The sequence below is a fragment of the Ischnura elegans genome, chromosome 5 (assembly GCF_921293095.1).
Source record: "Ischnura elegans chromosome 5, ioIscEleg1.1, whole genome shotgun sequence".
In the NCBI taxonomy this organism is placed as follows: domain Eukaryota; kingdom Metazoa; phylum Arthropoda; class Insecta; order Odonata; family Coenagrionidae; genus Ischnura; species Ischnura elegans.
Genome location: NC_060250.1, coordinates 36,926,927 through 36,947,545, shown reverse-complemented (window position 1 = coordinate 36,947,545; position 20,619 = coordinate 36,926,927). Strand labels below are relative to the sequence as shown.

Genomic DNA, 20,619 nt, shown 5'->3' with positions numbered 1-20,619 from the left:
TTATTCGGGTTTTTTTAGCCAATAATTTACGGATGAGGTCATAATGATAGCCGTTATTAGAACATATCGATTTAATAACATCAAGTTCCTGGTTGAAACTTGAAGCAGTCATTGGTATACAAAGGAGTCTGTTTAGCATAGAGTTAATGCCTGCAATCTTGTGGGAGTAAGGATGGTTAGAGTCTGCGGGGATAAGTACATCCGTAAAAGTACTTTTGCGGTAGATTGAGAAGTCATGTTTGCCTTCTTTGAGGGAAATCGTAAGATCTAGGAAGTGGATTGAGTCACCTCCAAGTTCAGTTGTAAAATTGATGGATCGGTGGAGGGAATTGAGTAGCCCAAGGAAGCAGCAGCAGCAGCAGCCGCATCGCCTTCAAGAAACGTAAGGTGATCAGCAAAAAACTGTACTTTCTTCGTATTTCACAACGACCAACCACCCCTCCACTGTGTGCTAATCGTGCCCCCAGATCCTTCCCTCCACGGGTCATCAACCTTTCTGACCACAACTTTACGGACCAAGAAGTCAACTTCCTTGGCAAGGGTTACAAATACTCACTTTCCCAACCCATCAGCAAGAAGGCAGCTTGTAATTTCTTGGTTGATTGTGAAGTAGCCCTTCGTAGTGAACCTCCCGGCAAAAAGCACCAAATCGCTGAACATATTTCAAAAAACCTCACTAGAATCCCAAATTCTTTGCCTGCCTCTTCCTCCCACTTGTTAAAATCTATTAAGTCGGCCGCCACAAACCACGATCTCATCTTCACCAAAGCTGACAAAGGTTCTAGTATCGTTATCCTCAACAAAAGTGATTACATAACGAAGTGCTATGACTTTATATCGACCAATGAGTTCGAACTGCTAAACAAAGACCCCACCCCTGTTTTTCAAGATCAACTTAAATCCATAGTGAACAGATGCACTTCCTTACTCTCACCTCGAGAAAGGAGACATCTTATTAAAATGAATCCATTGCCACCGAAAATGTACGGCTTACCCAAAACCCACAAGTCTAACGTGCCCATACGCCCTGTGGTTTCCCATTTTTCCGCTCCCTCCCATCTCCTTTCTTCAAAGCTAAATACACTCATACGGTCCCTCTCGGGGTTCAAGCCTACGCACAGCATTGAAAATTCCTCTGAGCTAGCAAAACGTCTTTCAACAATAACCCCCCCCCACCAAATGGAAAACTGGTATCATTTGATGTTTCCAACCTTTTTACCTCCGTACCTGCCAAAGAAGCCATAGATATAACTCTAGATTGGCTCATAAAATCATCCGTCAATGACGACTTAGTGAGTGACTTCAAAAAACTATTATCAGTGTGCATGGACCAAAATTATTTTCAATTCAATCAACAGTTTTATAGACAAAACCACGGTCTCTCTATGGGCTCTCCTCTCTCGCCTATCCTGGCTGATATCTTTATGGATAACCTGGAAAGTAAACTGTTCAGCTCTCATCACCCCCTCTTAAAAAACTTGTGCTACTACTTTAGATATGTTGATGACATTATTTGCTTATGGACCGGTAGCAAGAGACAACTGGCCTCCTTCCTTGGGCTACTCAATTCCCTCCACCGATCCATCAATTTTACAACTGAACTTGGAGGTGACTCAATCCACTTCCTAGATCTTACGATTTCCCTCAAAGAAGGCAAACATGACTTCTCAATCTACCGCAAAAGTACTTTTACGGATGTACTTATCCCCGCAGACTCTAACCATCCTTACTCCCACAAGATTGCAGGCATTAACTCTATGCTAAACAGACTCCTTTGTATACCAATGACTGCTTCAAGTTTCAACCAGGAACTTGATGTTATTAAATCGATATGTTCTAATAACGGCTATCATTATGACCTCATCCGTAAATTATTGGCTAAAAAAACCCGAATAAGAGTATCGCCCACCATAACCAGTTTGCTGCCGGTCCCCAAAACGGAACCCAAACGGTGGTGCAAATTACCTTTCCTTGGCCCCCTGTCTTACAGTGTTCACAACCTCATACCCAAAGACAAATACAGAGTGTGTTTTTACTCCCCGACCTCCCTTGGTAAAGTGATTTTTAACTCCAAGGACAAAGTGAATCCTGAAGACAAAAGTGGTGTCTATGCCCTGACATGCGACGAGTGCAACGGTGTGTACGTTGGTCAAACGGGCCGCAAGTTTAAAACTCGTGTCGATGAACACAAAAGAAGTGCTCGTTTGAAAGACTCCATTTCCCACTTTTCTAAACACCTGTCCGAATCCGGCCACAACAGTGATTTTAATATTAAAATTTTACATGTACATGACAAAAGTGTAAAACTGGATATTTTAGAAATTTTAGAAATCACCAAATGCACTCTTGCACGCAACATCGAAATTTTTAATGATATGACTGTATTCAAATGTTCTAACTTTTTATCTACTGTTTTAAAATCTGACTTCTTCCTTGACAATCCTCCCTCCTCCCCTTCTCATTAACCTCGTTACCACCTGACTTTTATCTGCCTGCCCCCACCCCACCTCCCCAAGCTTTTATACTTTTTGTTTTGAACCTCCTATCCAACCAACAATGCCCAACCAACAATGCTCAATGCTGCTCCTCATTTAGTTCCCCCCCCCCTCCCTCTTCCCTCACACTATTGTTGGATAAATAAGGCTGGATGTTGTATGCTTCTCTCAGTCTTGATAATGACGTTGTAACGTTGAAACTAGTAGACTGCAAATATAAGGTTGTGGAATAGTACTGTGTTTTTTATTTAACCATGAAGATAATAATATAATTACATTTTACGAAAGGAATTAAAATGGAAATGATAGGGCCAGTGTAGCAATGCATTAAAATGCAAATATCGTCCTGCTTTTGCTTGTGATTTTATTTTTTTTATGAAGATCGCGGAAAATGTAGGAATAAACCGCACCTGAATAATCAGGAGCCTGCTGTACCTACCAGGAACTATTCTTAATATGATTGATTTCATAAGTATTCTCTATTATATGATATCAAATGTCCAGACCCTTTTTATGTATGCATTATTCTTTGTACCAAGTATTTCATTTATCTTTGGTGGCCTTGGTGGGTAGGTTATGTGTTCAAGTCGTAAACAAGAGGTTTCAAGGCATGGGTGCTAGTGCTCACCTTAAAATTTTGTCGGCCTTTCGTTGGTGCCATGGTCCTTGCCAGCCAAACCAAGAGACACAAGTTTAAGTCCCACCTGGGTTGTTAGCTCCCTATTTAGGGCATGAGTGTTTGTGTTTGTTCATTGTTAACACGTTGACTGCCATGCCGGTCAAAGTGATCGACAATTAACCTTTGCACCTTGTCATGCCAGTCACAGTGACCATCCACAAAGCGGCTGAATCCCGCGGTATTTCTTACACCAAGGGTTACCGGGAGAGATTTTTTTTTGCATGGACCATAGCTTAAGCGGTCATTATGGTCGACTTACCTCAAAATAAAGTGAATTTCATTTTAGATTCATTATAATGATATGTATCTTTTTGTGACATGAATCAATAATATGTAATTGATGAAAAAAACACTGATGGCATATCAGAAAACATATAATGAAACTCCTTGGTGGTCAACGTGTGTTAAAAATCCCTAGCACTGGATCCAGGATACGGACAAGAGGAGGGCTAGGTGGGGTGTCTGGGTGATAACCTCCCGGCAGTAGTGGGGTTCCGAACAAAATTACCATTCTATTGTAAATTGAATACCCTAGCAGGGGGATGGAGGGGCTATAGCTCCCCCTAGCCCCTCTCTGGATCCTCCTCTGTGTAACAACACCTTCTATGGGAAATGACCAACCACTCATCATAATCCAAGTTTCGACATCAGCGTAAGCCTTTGATAATTACCATTTTTTGAACATGATAACTGCGCACTGCCTGTCTGCATATAATGCATTTTCCTACATTAACTATGCTACAATATTGACGTAGTGAGTTAGTTGTAATTTTGATTGCTGTTGTATTTTGTCCTAAAAGAACATAGTGTTCGAGGCTGCGCTACACAAACTTTGACCTTTATGAGATGGCGGTTGTCAATGATGTAAATTGGGTAGCCCCTCTCTAGATCTGCTACTGAGTAACACCTATTTTAAAAGGTCACGTGTGTGTTGCTTTGGGGGAAACAGATGTATAAGAAAGCGTTACTCTCCTCTTTGTAGCTATGCAGATGTGCTGAAGCAGATGAAGAAAACATCACAGAGCAAGTGTGGGGAAGGGAAAGTGGGAGTGAGGAGGCAGGAGGGTGGGGAGGAGAGGATTGGCAGGATGAAGGAGGAGAGTAAGGATGAGGAGGACGAGATGGATGAGGGTGAGGAGGAGGTGGAGGAAGACGAGGAGGAGGGCTCAGTGAGCGGCATGTTGGAGGACGGGGGAAGGACGGACAGCAACAAGGGGGATGACAGCAACAGTCGAATCGGCCACTCGGGAAGAGAAGTGAATAACGTTGAAGAAGACACGGATCCGGATGGCAGTCATTCCCTCCCAATGTCCTCCGTCTGGTCTTACAAAACTTCATCTGAGCAAAGAAGTGAGTTATTTTAGCTAAAAAAAGGTGTCTGCTAACCTTGAAAATCTGGAATATACAGGGAATTTTGGTAGTCTGGAAAAACTCAGGGAATTCAGGGAGTGTCCTTTAAATTATATTTTTTTGTCACATGCAGTGCTGGCTAAAACTATCCATAAGCATTTAAATCGTGCTATGACCCCAGATTAAGCACTCAAAGATAATATTATTTGTATTAAATTTAAATTTCCCAAATTGAAATTTAATTTGTATTAAGTTTTTGTTCAAAGAAATCTTAATTCCTTTTAAGGAAACTACTTCCAATGACTTTCCATGACAAGAATTTTCTGCCAGAGCAGTTGCTTCCCTGATATTTTCTTTTATTCACAAGCTCAATGCTCCAATTTTAAGAACATTAAAGGGTAACATCTTTTGTAGGAAGCGGTAAAGTGTGTCCACTTTTGTATCCTTTCCAAAGATCAAGATAATGTGATAATGCCTGTGCTGTTCATTGAACATCCTCTAGTTCGGGTAACTTGCATATATGTACACACAAGTTTCTATCATCTCAAGTTGTTACACACAGCCTTTAAATGCCAAAAAACTATAGTTGTGGCAAATTATTTTTACGCATGAGTAAGAAATATTTACTCAAAAAATGCGTATGTTTATGTTGCATATCACCCTAGAAAACATGGAAGTTCTGGCAGAAAACTTAGAAATCTCAGTTAATTTTTATATAATTGCTACTCAGTTAACTACCTGTTAAAGTTTAGCCATTGATGTCAAAATTCGACCATTGTGGAAGGTCTGATTAATTAACCTCTACAATCTTGCACATTTTTATGAACTATTCTCCTGATCCATACCATTCATGTAGAAAACTTTGAGAAAAAGCATATTTTAGCCTATAAAGCAATAGCATTCGTTTTTGAGACCAATAATAATTTAAAGGACTCTTAACCCTCATAGTTTTGGAAAAACAACTGTTGTTGCTTGGTGTTCAGTTTTTTTTTTGTTAAAAAATTTTTATCATTTAATTTTTCTCTTACTAGATGTTCTTTGCTCTATCTCTTACATTTTTATTGATGAATATGTTGCAAGTGAGTGGTAGTTATCACATCTGTATCTCTGTATCTGTTTTTAGCCCTCTATCATATTTTTCATTGTTTCTTTTTCATTCAAGTTCGACGGGTAAAGCCAGTTTCTCGGGGGTTGCGCAACGCCGACTCTTGGGAACAGCTGCGAGGAATGGGGTTGGACTCGACTTCAGTATATTCACAGGTGACTTCACAGACATCATCTATGGTAAGTAGAGCATAATTCATGCTGAGGAAATTAATTCTACTTAATTATGAAATCAGTCTGGTAAACCCGTCTGCCTGGGAATAGAAGTAAATCTTACATTAAATGCGTCCTTCATATGGAATTTGCCTTTATATAGTAGTTCATACATTCCAGTTATCAATTTCCCTCTACTCAATGTATCTCCTCTTTTATGTGTTTGGTTATTTTGTTAACATAAAATCTTTTTTTTTAAGTGACCCTCATTTAAGTTGCTTGCACGTGGGCATAATTATTGATGCCATTGGTATCAATTTACTCTTCACCAGTTACATACCTGTGTGAAAATATGCATACCATCATCAGAAAGCTCATTTTGCGGGGTGATTTTCTTACATTTAACCCACTTAGCAATACATAGATGGCAGATGGTCAAGCCATTCACTACGTGAAGTGTTGGGTAAGCTTGCTAGAATTGTGTATTGATTACATGTCCTGTCGAGTATTGGTGAACAGTGCTTTTCGGAAGACCAGAGAGGCCATCACCAGAAAGATACATCGATGAATTAAGATTTTGCATGTAAAAATACAGTGCCTTCAGAACAAAGCACTGGACCTTGAGGTCCTGTTAAGTGATTATGTTAACCTGATAATGTTTGCATTAATGAACTTTGGTTCACTTCAAGCAAACTTTCCTCCTTCAAGCTACCTGGATGTTTCATGGTTGATGGGTATTGCCTTTCTGTGCACGAAAACGGTGGTGTAGTCATTTTAGTTTCTGAGTGTATAAGTTTTATTCCTATCCATTTTCCTTATAAATACCTCAATGAGGAGGAAACATTTGAGTTAAGTTCTTTTGGTTCTAAAATTTAAAATTTGAAATTATATCTTGATTTGTCCTTTATTTGCATATGCCCTGTATCAGGGGTGCAGCTAGGAATTAAGGCTAGGGGGGGTTTCTCAGGCGCAACTAATACTGGGGTGCTTGGATTATTGCATAACTGCCTGGGTTAGCGGGAGGTGCGGAGGCCTTCCGCTGGAAAAAATTAAGACAAATGGTTCAAAATGGTGATTTTTATGGACTTCTGAGGGATATTTTATTAATCCTCATGCTATTCTATAAGCAATATTAATCCAATTAAGTAAAATAGATTTAACTTAAATTTTTTCTGTGAGCTCTGGGGGGGTTTTATCCCCCACAACCCCCCCCCCCCCCTCGCTGCACCACTGCCTTGTATACCCCAAATCTCCGAACAGATAAAAAATTAATGAATTGAAAATTCCTTACAGTCTATATCTCAGTGTAAATGAGCATGCAATTGAAAATGCAGAGCAGTGTGGTATGGCATTCAAAACTTATGGACTAAATACAGTTTAGGCAAAATACAAATAATTACTGATAACAATGTACACAATCTTTTTCAATATCGTTTCACATAATAACTTTTCCATAAATGAGGCCTTTTGAGTTTTTCAGATAAGGAATATGGGTAGCTGATGGACTTCAATTTTCAAGTTAGTTTTTCAATGCTTCATTTATGAAATCCTAAAAATGTAATTTTTTCAATGCTTAATCGTATTTTAATAAGAACCTCCATTACACAACTGCGTTACACAAATAGTGATATTCATTAGAAAGTCTTATGACCATTATATCCATATTTGAAGGAAAGAAGAAAAAGCTGAAGATGTTTCTTTGATGCCTTAACAGTTCTCTGAATTTATATTTGTCTAGCGAGCTCTTAAATTATTATAGTTTGCTGAGCTGATGACTTTAAAATACCGTGAGGTGTCTCAGTTTACATATTTTACTAGTGTGATTGGAGGTTACTTGATGGCAGCAAGAGGCATATTCTGTGAAGCATCATTAATTCAAACTTCTAGTGATAAAAAAGTGGAGATTTAAAATTATCCGGGTTCAAACTAAGCATACTTCCTGAAAAAAAGAGATATGCAGCCCAAAAGCAATGCATATTTAATGCACTGCTAGCTATGCTACTTTTCTGTTTTGAATCCAGTCCACAGCCTTACTGAATGGTGAGATAATGTCACTTCATCTCATATGTTTGAAAATGCATTGTTTCACTGAGTTAATAATCAAAAGTTTTTGTAAAACAGATTTTTATTGAATAAATAAAAATTTTAAAATCTTGCTTTTGACATAAATAGGTGAACAATATGAAAAAAAAGAATTTGCAGACTTAAATCCATGTAGAAAAATCCTGATTGACCTGTAGAAGTTAAACGTATGCCATTTTTGAGTGGCTACTGAATGTATCTGTAGGTATTTACTACAACTTGAAAAATAAGGTCTACTTGTAAAAATACTCATCTTATTTTTCAGCAAAATCGCTTGCAGCATAATGAACCTGAGTCTATCTCAAAGTGTGATGTGTCTGGTGTAGAGAATGCAGTTGAAAGTCGTAGGCTTCAGGAAGCTTCAGAGGAGAGTGTCTTGTGTGCCAGTGTAAACAGTGGTGAAATGCTGACGTTGGTGACCAGCGTAGCCGCATCAAATCCCCCCATTACTCTCTCTGTACCAGCAAACTCATCAATATCATCCACAGAGCACCATCATCCTCAGGTATGGACTGGATGAAGTGATTTTATGTTTAAAATTGCACTCTCATAATGATCATTCATATTCTTGATGGTAAATACTGGTAAGAATTCACAACGTTGGTGAAATATTTTGCATAGGTTTTTATGTAAAGTTATCAAATTTTTATAGAAGGAATCTTCCCCTGTTAGCACACCAAATATGCATTGTTAAAATGAATGGTTACTGCATATTATTAAAGCAGAAATTCATAAAAATATCTGAGAATAATTTCTTTCCTGAATCTAAATACTTATAGTTTTCTTGTGTTTCTGACAAAGTTCCATGTGCTCTAGTATGAAATAATTACTAATTTTCTTGGGGGTGAAGTCTTGCCTTTACGATGTTATTGGTAGCATGATGTTTTATCTGTTAATAGATGCTGCATAATCAGGTGATGCATGGGTCATCCAATTGCCAGCAAGTTGGAGGAAGGGAGAAGATGCAGCAGCAGGTTACTCCACAGTCGTCCACCCAGCAGGCCCAGTACTTGACTGCCATCCCGGCAGCTGCCGTTCTTGCCAGCCTACCCCTCACCCCAATATATCCACACACTGTCAACACAAGTACTGCCTTCCATCCTTCCACATCTGTATCATCTGTTGAGGTAGGACCATTTTAAATGTCAGCTACCAATTTAGGAAAGACCTGATATTGACATAGTAATTTTCAGGCAAGTGTTCTTTTTTCTTTATGATAGGAAGTTTTTTGGCTTATGAAGACTTTTATATGGTGCAATGCTGTTTGAAAACATTTCATTAGAACGGGAAGTTAGCAATGAGCTTTTTTGTCTGACGATTGTGGACTACAGTTACACCAGCCAGAACGTAGGCAGAACTGTAGCCGACAATGTTGTTTGTCCAGATTTTCCTTCATTGTTTTTACAACTATGAACCAGAGTTTTTTTCTGTTAGAACATGGCAGAACTGTAATCAGCAAAAATACATCAGCAAGGGAAAAGCCACAACAAACTAGTTTCATGGCTTAAAATTTTTGCATTTTTTACTGCCTTTAACTACTGGTTTACCATCAGCACCAGCTATGATTTATTTGGCCGGCTGATATTTTTATGGCTGGCCTCAGTAATGCCATGGTAAAGTCCTTGCCTGCCAAACCTAAGGTCGTGGGCTCGAGTCCCGCCTGAGTAAGTTGCACCTATTCAGGGCGTGGGCATTTGTGAATGTCCTTCTTTGTTGATTACTGTTTATTCCCCATTGTAAAGGACTCAGTTGTGCTGTTTACGGGGAGATGGAAATGAATAAATAAATATTCCCTGCAATAGTAAGTTCACGAGTGCTTTGTAATTGTTATTACTATGTTTGACGGCATAGAAGGTGCACCTTTCTCCAAAATAATAGCTCTCAATAATCACCTTCATCTTACATGTGAAGGTGTGGATGCTCAATACTGAATCCGTTATATTTTTTAATTTGTATATATTTAATATTCAATTTGAGAATATTGTAGCTATTATTATTAAGCTCATTGCTACTATTTTAATTATAGTTAATTTTTATATTGTATATTACCATTGTTTTGCTCACTCCTGCGATATCAAAGGAGTTGGGAGCAAGATATTGAACTAGCTTGGTATACATATTATACAATCATATACGATCCAAGAGGAACTTACTTAAGTTGTTTGGGAGCTGTGCCTTTGAGCAGACTTTTTTTGTGCACTTCATTTTGAAATGAGGGTGCGTCTTGTATGCCAGTACATTTTATATGCCATCAAATATAGGCAAATAAAAAGTTTCAGATAGGAAATTGGAAAAAATTGAGGGAAATTGAAAGTATTAAGTTGGTATAAGTTTATATAAAAATAAATATACCAACTTAAACTTATAAAAAAGTTTAAGTTGGTATAGATTTGCTTATTTTGCATCGTTCAATGGGTTGATGGTCGCACTCTTTAAAATTTCCCTCACTGATGATTCCTCACTTTTCTCCTGTCGTGCAGGTGTATCACCAACAACCCACCCACCAGCACCAATCTTCCCACCCCCAGCCGTCCACGCCCATGCTCCAAATGCAAGGCGTCCACCATGCCAACCACCTGCAGCCCCAGCAGCCCTCCACCCCACAGTTTCTCGTGCAGCAGACCCTGCAGCACACGTCCCACCAGCAACAACAGCAGCAACAGCCTCAGCAGCAGTCGGCTCACCATCTCGTGATGACGTGTGCTCAGAGCGTCATGCAAGAAAGGCTGCAGAGGAAGCACGCGGCTCTGCAGCGCCTCATTGTGCAGCAGCAAGAGGAGCTGAGGAGGGTTTCGGAGCAGCTGGTGATGGCACGTTACGGCCTGTACCCAGTGGAGGCCACGGAAGATGCGGGTGGGAGTAATAATGCAGCTGCCGCTGGAGCGCACCACATGATCTCATCTCAGGACCCCCAGATGCATTCCTTACAGGTCATTACGCAAAACCTCATTCTAGTTATCTACCTACAATCGTCATAGCTGAATAATGTTGTGTCTATTTCAATGTGGCACAGTTCCCACCTTTAAGCATTAGAACTCACTTGATGATCATTATCACCACCAAAAATATGAAAATCCCTATGTAAGAGGGTGTGTGTGTATCAGACCTCAAAAAGTTTTCTTTGTGGGTTGCCTGTGGCCCCTCAGGGTGTCACAGACACTTAAAAACCTAAAACTACATGAATTTTTCTTCAGTTTTCAGAACCAGGAAATTTCTTTGATGTTCACAGTTTTCCTGAATTGCAGTCACTTTCTGCTTTGATCAAAGGCGATTGTCTACCTCATTCAGGAATTCTGGAGAACAGAAATTTTCCTCATTATTTTGTAGCCACTCTCTTGCTTACATCTTATTTATACCATTTTTATCATGTCACATGTTGCTTATGTTGTTAATACATAATGCCTGATCCATGAAGTTTCATTTAGTGGATGTAATGAGCATTTATTAATAGAATGAGGGATGTTCTGAAATGAGAGAAAAATTGATAGGGGACAGCATGAACATCATATCCCCTCTTCCTGACGAATGAGTCGGGCAGCTATTTTAAGTTATAATTTCCCACACTTCCATCCAGTCATATGTAATGTTTTAGATGTATGATTTTAAAAACTTACCTTTTTACAGGTGATAACTTTAATACTACTACCCTTTGAAATTACTGAATTGAATGCACTTCAAATGAAACCTTTTTCTACCTCTGTGCATCAGCATTTTGTTTAATTTTTCATATTTTCACCAAACATGTTTGAGAAACACCAGTATTTCACTTAGAATTGACAGTTTTCTCCACCTAATTTCAATCATACTCCACAGTTTCCGAATGTCTTTAACCAGTTTTTCACTGAAAATTCTCCTAGAAATTTTAGTGAGCAAGAATGTGTAGTTCAAAGGAAAAGTATCCAGTTTCACAGACTTTTCATGTTGGTTCTTTCAAACACCTTCCTCATCAAAATCACTATAAATATTTTCACCGCTTTATTGTTTTTCCTTTACGTAGGTGCCTTACAGCCCTGGAGGTGTGGCAGCTGGTACTGTAAGCAGTACAACAATTGGAACGGGTGTTGGAGGGAACTCTCCGTCTGCAACTCCCCACTCTCCTAACCCCTCAACCATTCAATTGTTTATACCTCCAGCCCCTTCTCCCAGGGTCTTACTTGATGCATCCAGGGTAAGTAGAAGTCTTAAAAGAGATGTCAATGCAATTACTATTGGAAACTTTCTGCAAAAAAAGTCATCCTTTTGGCTTTTACTTGAGTGCAGATTCCTTAAATAGTTTGTCTCTTTTCGTCGTAACTGGCCTGAACTCGAGGGAGCTAGATATTCACTGGATATTGCATGATTAGAAAAGAGTGGACTGAATAAAGATATGACCCAGAGCAATGAGCGACTTAACCCCCATGGTCCTTCTTCAGTGCTAGTTTGGTGATTTGAGGATTGGATGTTGACCATAGCACGGTGTGATAGTGACTGAGAGAGGGTTCATTGCCTCATGAATCAAGGAATACTTTGGTTAAAATAATTAGCGACAGTTGTTGGGAAAAAGGTACTAACCTCTCACTGCCCTCTATTGGCCATAGAAATAAAGTCCACTAGTGCCACAAATATCAAACATGTGGTATTCACTGATATTTCAATGAAACTACATTACCAGCTGTTGTTGGAAAGCAAAAGAATTGTGGGTGTTAAAATCCGTTTCAGGTGTGCTACTTGTACTTAATACCATGCCAACCTACCCAGAAACTACCTTTCCTCAGCCCTGCCCTCCATTTCTGTAGCAAATATCTATCCTCCCACCCTCCTGTAGCTTGCTGTACAGGGTGGAGAAAATGGTGTCACGAAATTTTAACTCTAGATAGCTGATGCCAGTATGAACCAAAATTACCATGATGTGTAGGTCGAAAATGCTCTATTGTTAATTTGCAGAAACTTAGAGCCATATGCTCCAATTACCCCTGCTGCCAGATGCTCTGGACAACTCATGATTTCAAATGCATTACTTGCCGAAGATTGTGACATATCCAAGGCATCCAGCAATATGGTAAACTTGCGGCCAATTGGTGGGCTTTGCTCAAAGTTTCTGTAGTCTCTTAGACCGAAACATCATTAGTAATTTTAGTTCCTTCTAGCATCCGCTATCCAGGGTTAAAATTTTGTGGCACAATTTTTCTCCACCCTACACATATGAAGCTAATGCATGAAGGTTTACAATGGTCATTTGTAACTCCGTCCATTTTTGATTGACTCTAAACTTTAGATTGATCTGTGCAAATTCTTTTGGCCATTTCAGGCTGCCACTCATCAACACAGCCTTGCCCAACAGCAGCAACACATGGGGTCATTTGGGGGCATGGGTATGATGCATCACCCAATGGCTGAGCAGCAACAGGTGCCGAACAGGTGTGGGAGGTTAGGTCGAGTGGGTGGAGAGGGGCAGGATGAGGAGCTCATTACGTTTCAACTATCGCAGCACCAGGCACAACTGCTCTTCTACTCACCGTCATCACCATCCTCTTCGACGGGCACCGATGCCCCAATGGGTCAAGGTGTGTCATCCAACATGTCGTCCAGGGCCCACCTCCACCCACACTTAAACCTGCCGTCCATCCCTCCACAGTCTCCTGCGGCCCCCACACCATCGACAAACCTGGCTTGTGCATCGTCATCACCTAATTCATCTACCCATCGTTCTCAGTGACTCTAAGAAATCGAGTGTTTCGTTAGATTTTTTGTACTTAAATACGTGTATACATATACACACATGCGTAATGCAAAGGTGGCTTATTATTAAGAAAAGGGAACTCTCTCTATATATACATACGAAATATATATAAATGACCAACGGATCTGATCTCAATCCTCTTTGGTTTTGTTTTCTTGCAACTTTGTTTTCAGTGGATATGTAATTGACCTGTTTTTTAAGGTTGACTCTGTACCTGATAATGTCTGGCAAGCCTCCACCCCCTCGCTAAGGACTTACTTACCTCCTCTCCAACGTATATTAAAAAAAATCATGATTATGCATATGTGGAGAATTACTATTGGAGATGCCAAGGCAGTTAAGTGAATTAGTTACTTAAAAATACATGTCTCTCTTTGAGTGCTGGGGAAACAATCTCTAAGGATGATGAGCTGGAATCAGTCATATTCGCTGTTGGTGAATCCCCTAGCTCTACTCCTCGGAAAGATTCATGCGGTGAAAGTTATATTATTGTTTCTTCCCTTATTTCCAAATGATATTGGTCCAATGAAGGAAATCAGGGTAATTATGATATCCTATTTTTATACTGTGCAACATTCCTCTAGAGTTTTTATTATATTTTAGATGGTGCATTATTACGCTGTGGTATTAGAGTGACTTAAATAAGGAGATATTGTGAAATAAATCCTTTTATACATTTCTTGTTTACAAGAATTCAAGTCAATTATTGAATCATTATGGTGTGTCATGAAATGTGATTCTTCTTAAATATTAGTCATATTAGGGTTGTTGTTGTTGTTTTATCAAGCTAAGTATTTGATACTTAACTACTAACTTGTTCTTCCTTATACCTTGTTGGAACAAAGTGTATGTGATTCTTTTAATCCTGCTTTATTTGCTGAAGTACCAAATTTTTTAAGGAAATACAATTATCAATATATATGCGTAAACATATATTTTTGGTTCATCTCAGGACTAATTGTGCTTTAAAAATGTTGATCAGAATTTATCGTCTTGTTTATCGTAATGGGATACTAAAAGAATAGCTTATTTTTGTATTTTATAGTTGTGAATATTTACCAGAGTGGAAACTACTAAATGAAGTTAGTGAATTACTGAGGGAAGAACAGAGGGAAAAAAAATATATATATATACTTAATTATTGAGATATATTTCCCTTTATTATTTTAGCTGCTGTATGTACATGGGTTGGCTTTTTGTAGCGATGCTGTTCATTTTGTCATTCCTTATATATGTATAGCTGACGATGATGGGACCAGTTTTTTTGGTCGTGTTCAGCTGATTTGGGATGTCAATTTGAAAATTTCAGTTTGGAAATATTTTGTCAGTATTAAAAATGATTTGCGTCCATTTAGCTTTTTATGCCTATGCCTACATATTATGAGCCTAGCTGTCTTTGAATTACCTCCCCATTTAGCCATCTGCTGATTATGAAATAATTTTTCTTGATGGACCAAATTCTATATTGTGTGTGTTTCTTTTCGTTCTCTAACCTCTTCTACATTTGATTGTTATTATGTCAACTATCATGCACCTTCTTAGGGATTATGTAATCTCAGCTGGCCATTCACTATTCCAGAACTATGGTGAAATAATTGTTCCATTCAGAGTAGTGACATAGTTGTTTGTGGTGTCATATTTTTCTGTGTAAGATGTTTTCCACTTTTTATATATGTGCGACATAATCCTTGCATGATTTTTGTGACATTTTGTGATACCGTCTTCCTCTCTAATGCCATATGCTTTTGGTTTTGTTTTCCTCATGCAGTTATGGAGTTTTGTTGAATCTCGTTTCCTGCCCTAGGCATTTATTCAAGTTATGTTGAAACTATTTTGTTGTTATATGTATTTCTTTCTTTGAAAGTTCAATGCAACCATGTTTGTGAACTGTCCCCTGGTTCATTCTGAATTCTCAATTTGTTGAAATGGGGTTCCCTTCTGGAACAATTGCTGTTACTATTTATTTTATGCGAAAATATTTTAATTAGTTTTGAAAAAATTTATCTCATGTTGGAAAAAATGATATTTTATGAACAATGACCAAATTACACAGACATATTTTAAAATCTGAAAAAATTGTAATTTATTATTTCTGCAGTTTATGTTATACCACCAACTGTCTGTACCTTGAAAAGGAATATTAGCCTGAAATTAAAGATTTTTTTCTTTTAAGAGAGATATGATCTCAAATTATTTATTTGTACTCCTGTGAAAATATGATGTGACTGATGGTAAGCTTTCTATTTCTGACCTAAGACTTCTGTATTTCACTAAGCTCAAGTCATCCATTTTCAACGCTCACTTTGTTCATCATCGATGAATACTCTTAGGAATGAGCCTCATAATGTCCACAAAGATAATAATTGAGCTTAATCCTAGAATGTGAGCTGCCTCAGAATGATGAGCAGAAATCATTACTGAATGGGAACCATCAGATTAGAAAAGGCACATTCACATTGTGGGTGGGTAAGGGGTGTGCTTGCCACTGATCGGAATCATTCTGATTGGTTTCGTTATAAGTGCAGTCTGAATTTCTTGTTTGATATTTTCCTTTCTGACGAGATGAAGCTTCGTATTAAGTTGTCAGTATGAAATTTTTCAAACTTAACATATTGCGGAGGGTGGACACCCTGGACACCATTGAGAAATTTTTTTTCTGAAGATTTGAAAGATACATGCAATTCAGCAATTCATAGTTCGGTGAGAAATGGATCACTGCAATAGTCAAGAGGAGCTGTTTCCAGTTCTTCCTGCAGGTAACAAATATTCTGAAGCACCAGATGAAGAGCAGGTAAGTTTTCTTAGCATTATCTGTTGATGCAAGAGAGCACAGATTTTCCAGAATGGTACTTAAGGCCTGGTTACTCGATACATTAACACGTACAGGTTAATGTCTAAATGTATGAACGCCAAAATGTACCGTGTAACCACCCAACTTGTGCAAATGCATGAACAGAAAATGGAACCTGTTCTAATTTGGTTAATGCATTTGTACATCAAAAAAATTGTGTCAATGATCTCCACATTCCACAATGATGAAATGGGAACGGTATTGAAAGGCAAAAAAGAGATTCGGAAGCCTGTTTGTGTGATAGATTACAATAAATGCATGGGTGGGGTGGATCTCAAGGACCAGTTCCATTCCAGTCCACCAAAATCATTCACGCAAACGTGCATTAACTTGTACGTTTTAATGTACCGTGTAACCAGGCCTTTAGGAATGGCACTGTGACCCTGTCTCTCTATTCTAGCAGTGTAAGCCAATGCCTATGATTAATATCATGCATAAGTTTCCCATTGGACGTATTCATCATTTATTGGAAGTTCCGTTTCCAACAAGATAATTCGACCTTCTATTCATCTAATGAATGTCATATCTTTCACGATAAAATTGGCGCTCGAGAGTTTGACGAGAAAAATTAAATTTTAACCAATGGTCTCCACCGATACCCGGCCTGTCAATTCTTACTGCCACCAATTACTCGCCCCCTTCCCCTATTCCATTGCTACAAGTATCTTTACTTCCCCTTCACCCCGGAGGGATCTCATTGGCAGGGAACTACAACAGGGAGAACATGCATCTCGGAGGTCCAGTCGAAGCCAATCGGGAATGTTACTCGACCATTGCCTTATAGTCTTCCCATTGGTTCTGTGGAAGTGCTCCGTGACTCCATCTAGCAGAGTTAGCCAATAGAATACGAGGAGAAGTCGATTTATATTCGCAATTGGCTTCGCCTAAGCGGCCGTGAAACATGCTTCTCATCCAATGAATGCCTTTCGAAGAGAGGCTTTAAAGGACTGTCACGTGTTCGAAGTCAAGTAGGCCTCCGTAAGAGAGAGCACAACTACGGAACGGAGTCAAGCAGGCCCCTCTGCGAAGAGACCTCTTGCCCCGTTATCCTCGCCCGGTAGAGAAAGTCAATTATTTCGCCAGCACCCTCTCCTGCGGTGCAATGTGGCTGAATGTTCACGCGGCAAGCATGAGTTATCAGGAGGTGTTCTCAAAGGGAGGCCTACACTTGACTTCGAGCAAGCGACGCAATCCTTAGAGGCCTCTCATTGGCTGAGAACATCAACAGGGGAGCGTGTATATTGGCCGCTTAGGCGAAGCCAATCAGGAACCATCCCCGCTCGAGAACTAGAGTCTTCCTATTGGATGTGAGGAACGACACCGCGAGACTTGCCTTCCCCAATCCAGCGGAATACGAGGCCCATAGAATACGAGGAGGTGGGGCAACGATGGTGGTGCGTAACTACGCGACCGAGTCAAGTAGGCCAACCTGCAAGGATACCACTTGCCTTGTTATCCGCACCCGGTAGAGCGAGTCAATTATTCGCCAGATATCTGTCCTGCGCTGAATTGTAACTGAATGTTCACGCGGCAAGCATGAGGTATCAGGAGGTATCCTCTAAGGGAGGCCCACTTGACTTTGAATGATACAAACCATGGAATCCTATCTCGTCCCCTCTCTCTGAAAATACTTCACTGGCCGTAAACTTCAACGACGGAATATGTATCTCGGACGTTCAGGCGAAGCCAACCGGGAAAGTAATTTGCCCAAGAGTCTTCCCATTGGTTCTGGTCAGCCGTTCCTCGAGGAACGACTCCGTCACTCGACTACTCCCTGCTCGCGGGGTAGCCAATAGAAACCTTTGAGTGGGGCTTTGACACAGTTAAGTCGAGTACGCGGCAATTTATACTTGAAATTAAATCACTGCCATTTTACCGCAGTAATATTTTCTTGCATCGGTCCTTTTTTTAGCAGTCTTAATAAATGTTTAGGTAGATGCGAACGAATTTTAATCTCACGAATGATTTTTGTAAGGTTTTAATGAGCTCTAAAAAATAACTAAAAATATCCCTAACTCGTGGCCTCAGTCCATGGGTGAATTAATAGGGTTTAACCTAGGCTCGGAACTAGGGCAGAGCAGTGAGGGCACGTTTTGAAAAGTATATTACAAATATTTATTTAATATTTCGAATTAAATTATACTTTATTTAAAAATAACACAAATAAAACTTCTTAAAAGCAAACTTTCGGTGAGTAATTTCAACTGCCGCTTCTCAAAAAACAGCTTACAGATGTATTATATTTTAGCAGTGGGGGAGGGAGGGAGCGAGGGGACTAGAGGAGGGGGGCGGCAAATTGATCGTTGACCCCCCCCCCCCCCCCCCCGACAATACTCCTAGTTCCGCCCCTGGTTCAACCCCGCTATTATTTTGGAAGATATTCACCAGTAGAGTGGCGCATACAGGCAAATGTTGACATAGGTTTAGTTACAAGGAACTGAAATTTTCTAAATGATTGCACAAGTTTTAAATGAGTCACTAAAAAGACAAAATAAAACCAGTTGAGAGGGAAAGATGCATCCTCGTACGGTGTAAGTTAGTTCTTCACATCCCATTTATCAGAGAACTGCGTTGCCAGCAACTGGGAGAGGGAGGGATAAACAGTAACTGTTATTGTGGACAGGGGGTGATGGTGAATCACAAAATATATGATATCCTAAACTTAAATATATATATTTTTTTAAGGAGATGGTGATTAGAGTGCTTACTTATTTGAGTTTCTAAGAATTTCATTAATTGCCAAACCTCCCAATTTACCACCTTTAATCACCATTCATGAATTTAAATAAAGCAAGTTTCAATCCAAAGATTGATTTGGATAGCCTTATCCAAAAGGCAATTGGAAGAAAATGGCCCACATTTTTGTAAAGACCCACTAAAATCTGAATATCATTTATACATGCTTAGGAATTACTTTACTTAAACACATTGGTTCTATTTTATAAAATTAGAAATGGATTATACTACAAGATGTCTTGTTTCTGAATCCTTGAGGATGCTACATTTTGGTACCAAAGTTTTATTGGATAGTCCTCCATTTATTCAAATATGTCAACCATTACTAACAGCAAATATCAATTCTATCAACACGATATGAATCTGTGAAAAAAGATAATCATTTTTCAAAGACTGAGCCATTGAAAACTAAAGGGATGAATTTCCATGAGTAGTAGTGTAATTCTAGTACATAATTAGATACAGTGGGGTAGCCAGGAATTTTGTTTTTTGGGGAGGGGGGTCCAAATCAGGGGGGGAATTTTTTTAAAAACAGGGAACTAATTTGAGGGTTTTTAACTATATTTCCCACTTTTAACACTTTGAGTGCCGGCTGCTAAATTTAAAGCCCTACGGAAAAATCCAGCCATTTTTACTAAATTCGTACATTTTTTTTTAAATTTAGCATTAAAAATATATTTATATCGATGTGCATTTCAATAAAAATGGACTTTGCTCTTCCTATGAATGAGTTGAATAACATTTATTGCTAATTTTTAAATATATAATTTAACAATGTAAACCTACTGTTTTTGAAAAATAAAAAAGTTGCAACATATGATGTACTGCCATAACATGCATAATAATTTTTTTAATACGCTCAATTTGAACTATTTAAAGCATGGAAATCATAAAAAAGCATTGTTCCAAGCAAAGCATTATAAATCCTGGATGACAAAAAGGGTCAATGCACCCTCAACGAACGATCCATTGGCCCAAAGAATTTTCACACTAAGTCGCCTAAGATGAGGATGCCGGTAGCTACAGAGGACTTTAGTCCTCAAGACATAAAGTGAACTCTTTTTCCATCGAGCAGTTGATTTTTGAAAAAACAGAACCACTAAGCAGTAAACTAGAAAAGTACCACGGGCGAAATATTACGGCTTCACGCACACAAAGCCAATTAAATGGAAAGACATAATATTACGTCCATGGCAATCCTAAGAAGGATTAGCAGGACGTAATATTACGTCCATGGCACGCAAAGTGTTAATAATTGAAAAATTTCTTTTTTTACCTTTAGAAAATTCATGATTTTTCAATATTTTGTTTTCTTTTATAAAGAAGAGCAAATAATTGTTTTTTTTCATATTTCAGTTACCCCACTGGTTAGATAATTTATACTTAGTTACAAAACAGAACTCCGATTATCTCATTCCAATGGAGGATGAAGCCAAAAGGGAATATCAAA

The 20,619-nt window shown here is 38.9% G+C and overlaps 1 protein-coding gene across 1 annotated transcript in view; it reads left to right on the top strand.

Annotated features, from left to right (window-relative positions):
* Positions 1-15,758, top strand: part of LOC124158735 (circadian locomoter output cycles protein kaput) — a 36,595-nt gene extending 20,837 nt beyond the window's left edge. The window contains exons 11-17 of the mRNA XM_046534001.1: positions 4,157-4,524; positions 5,687-5,808; positions 8,129-8,368; positions 8,763-8,990; positions 10,344-10,793; positions 11,861-12,031; positions 13,151-15,758. Coding sequence (XP_046389957.1) covers positions 4,157-4,524; positions 5,687-5,808; positions 8,129-8,368; positions 8,763-8,990; positions 10,344-10,793; positions 11,861-12,031; positions 13,151-13,558 — 1,987 coding nt within the window. The 3' untranslated portion in view covers positions 13,559-15,758. The remainder of the gene's footprint in view (positions 1-4,156; positions 4,525-5,686; positions 5,809-8,128; positions 8,369-8,762; positions 8,991-10,343; positions 10,794-11,860; positions 12,032-13,150) is intronic.
* The last annotated feature ends 4,861 nt before the right edge of the window (positions 15,759-20,619 follow it).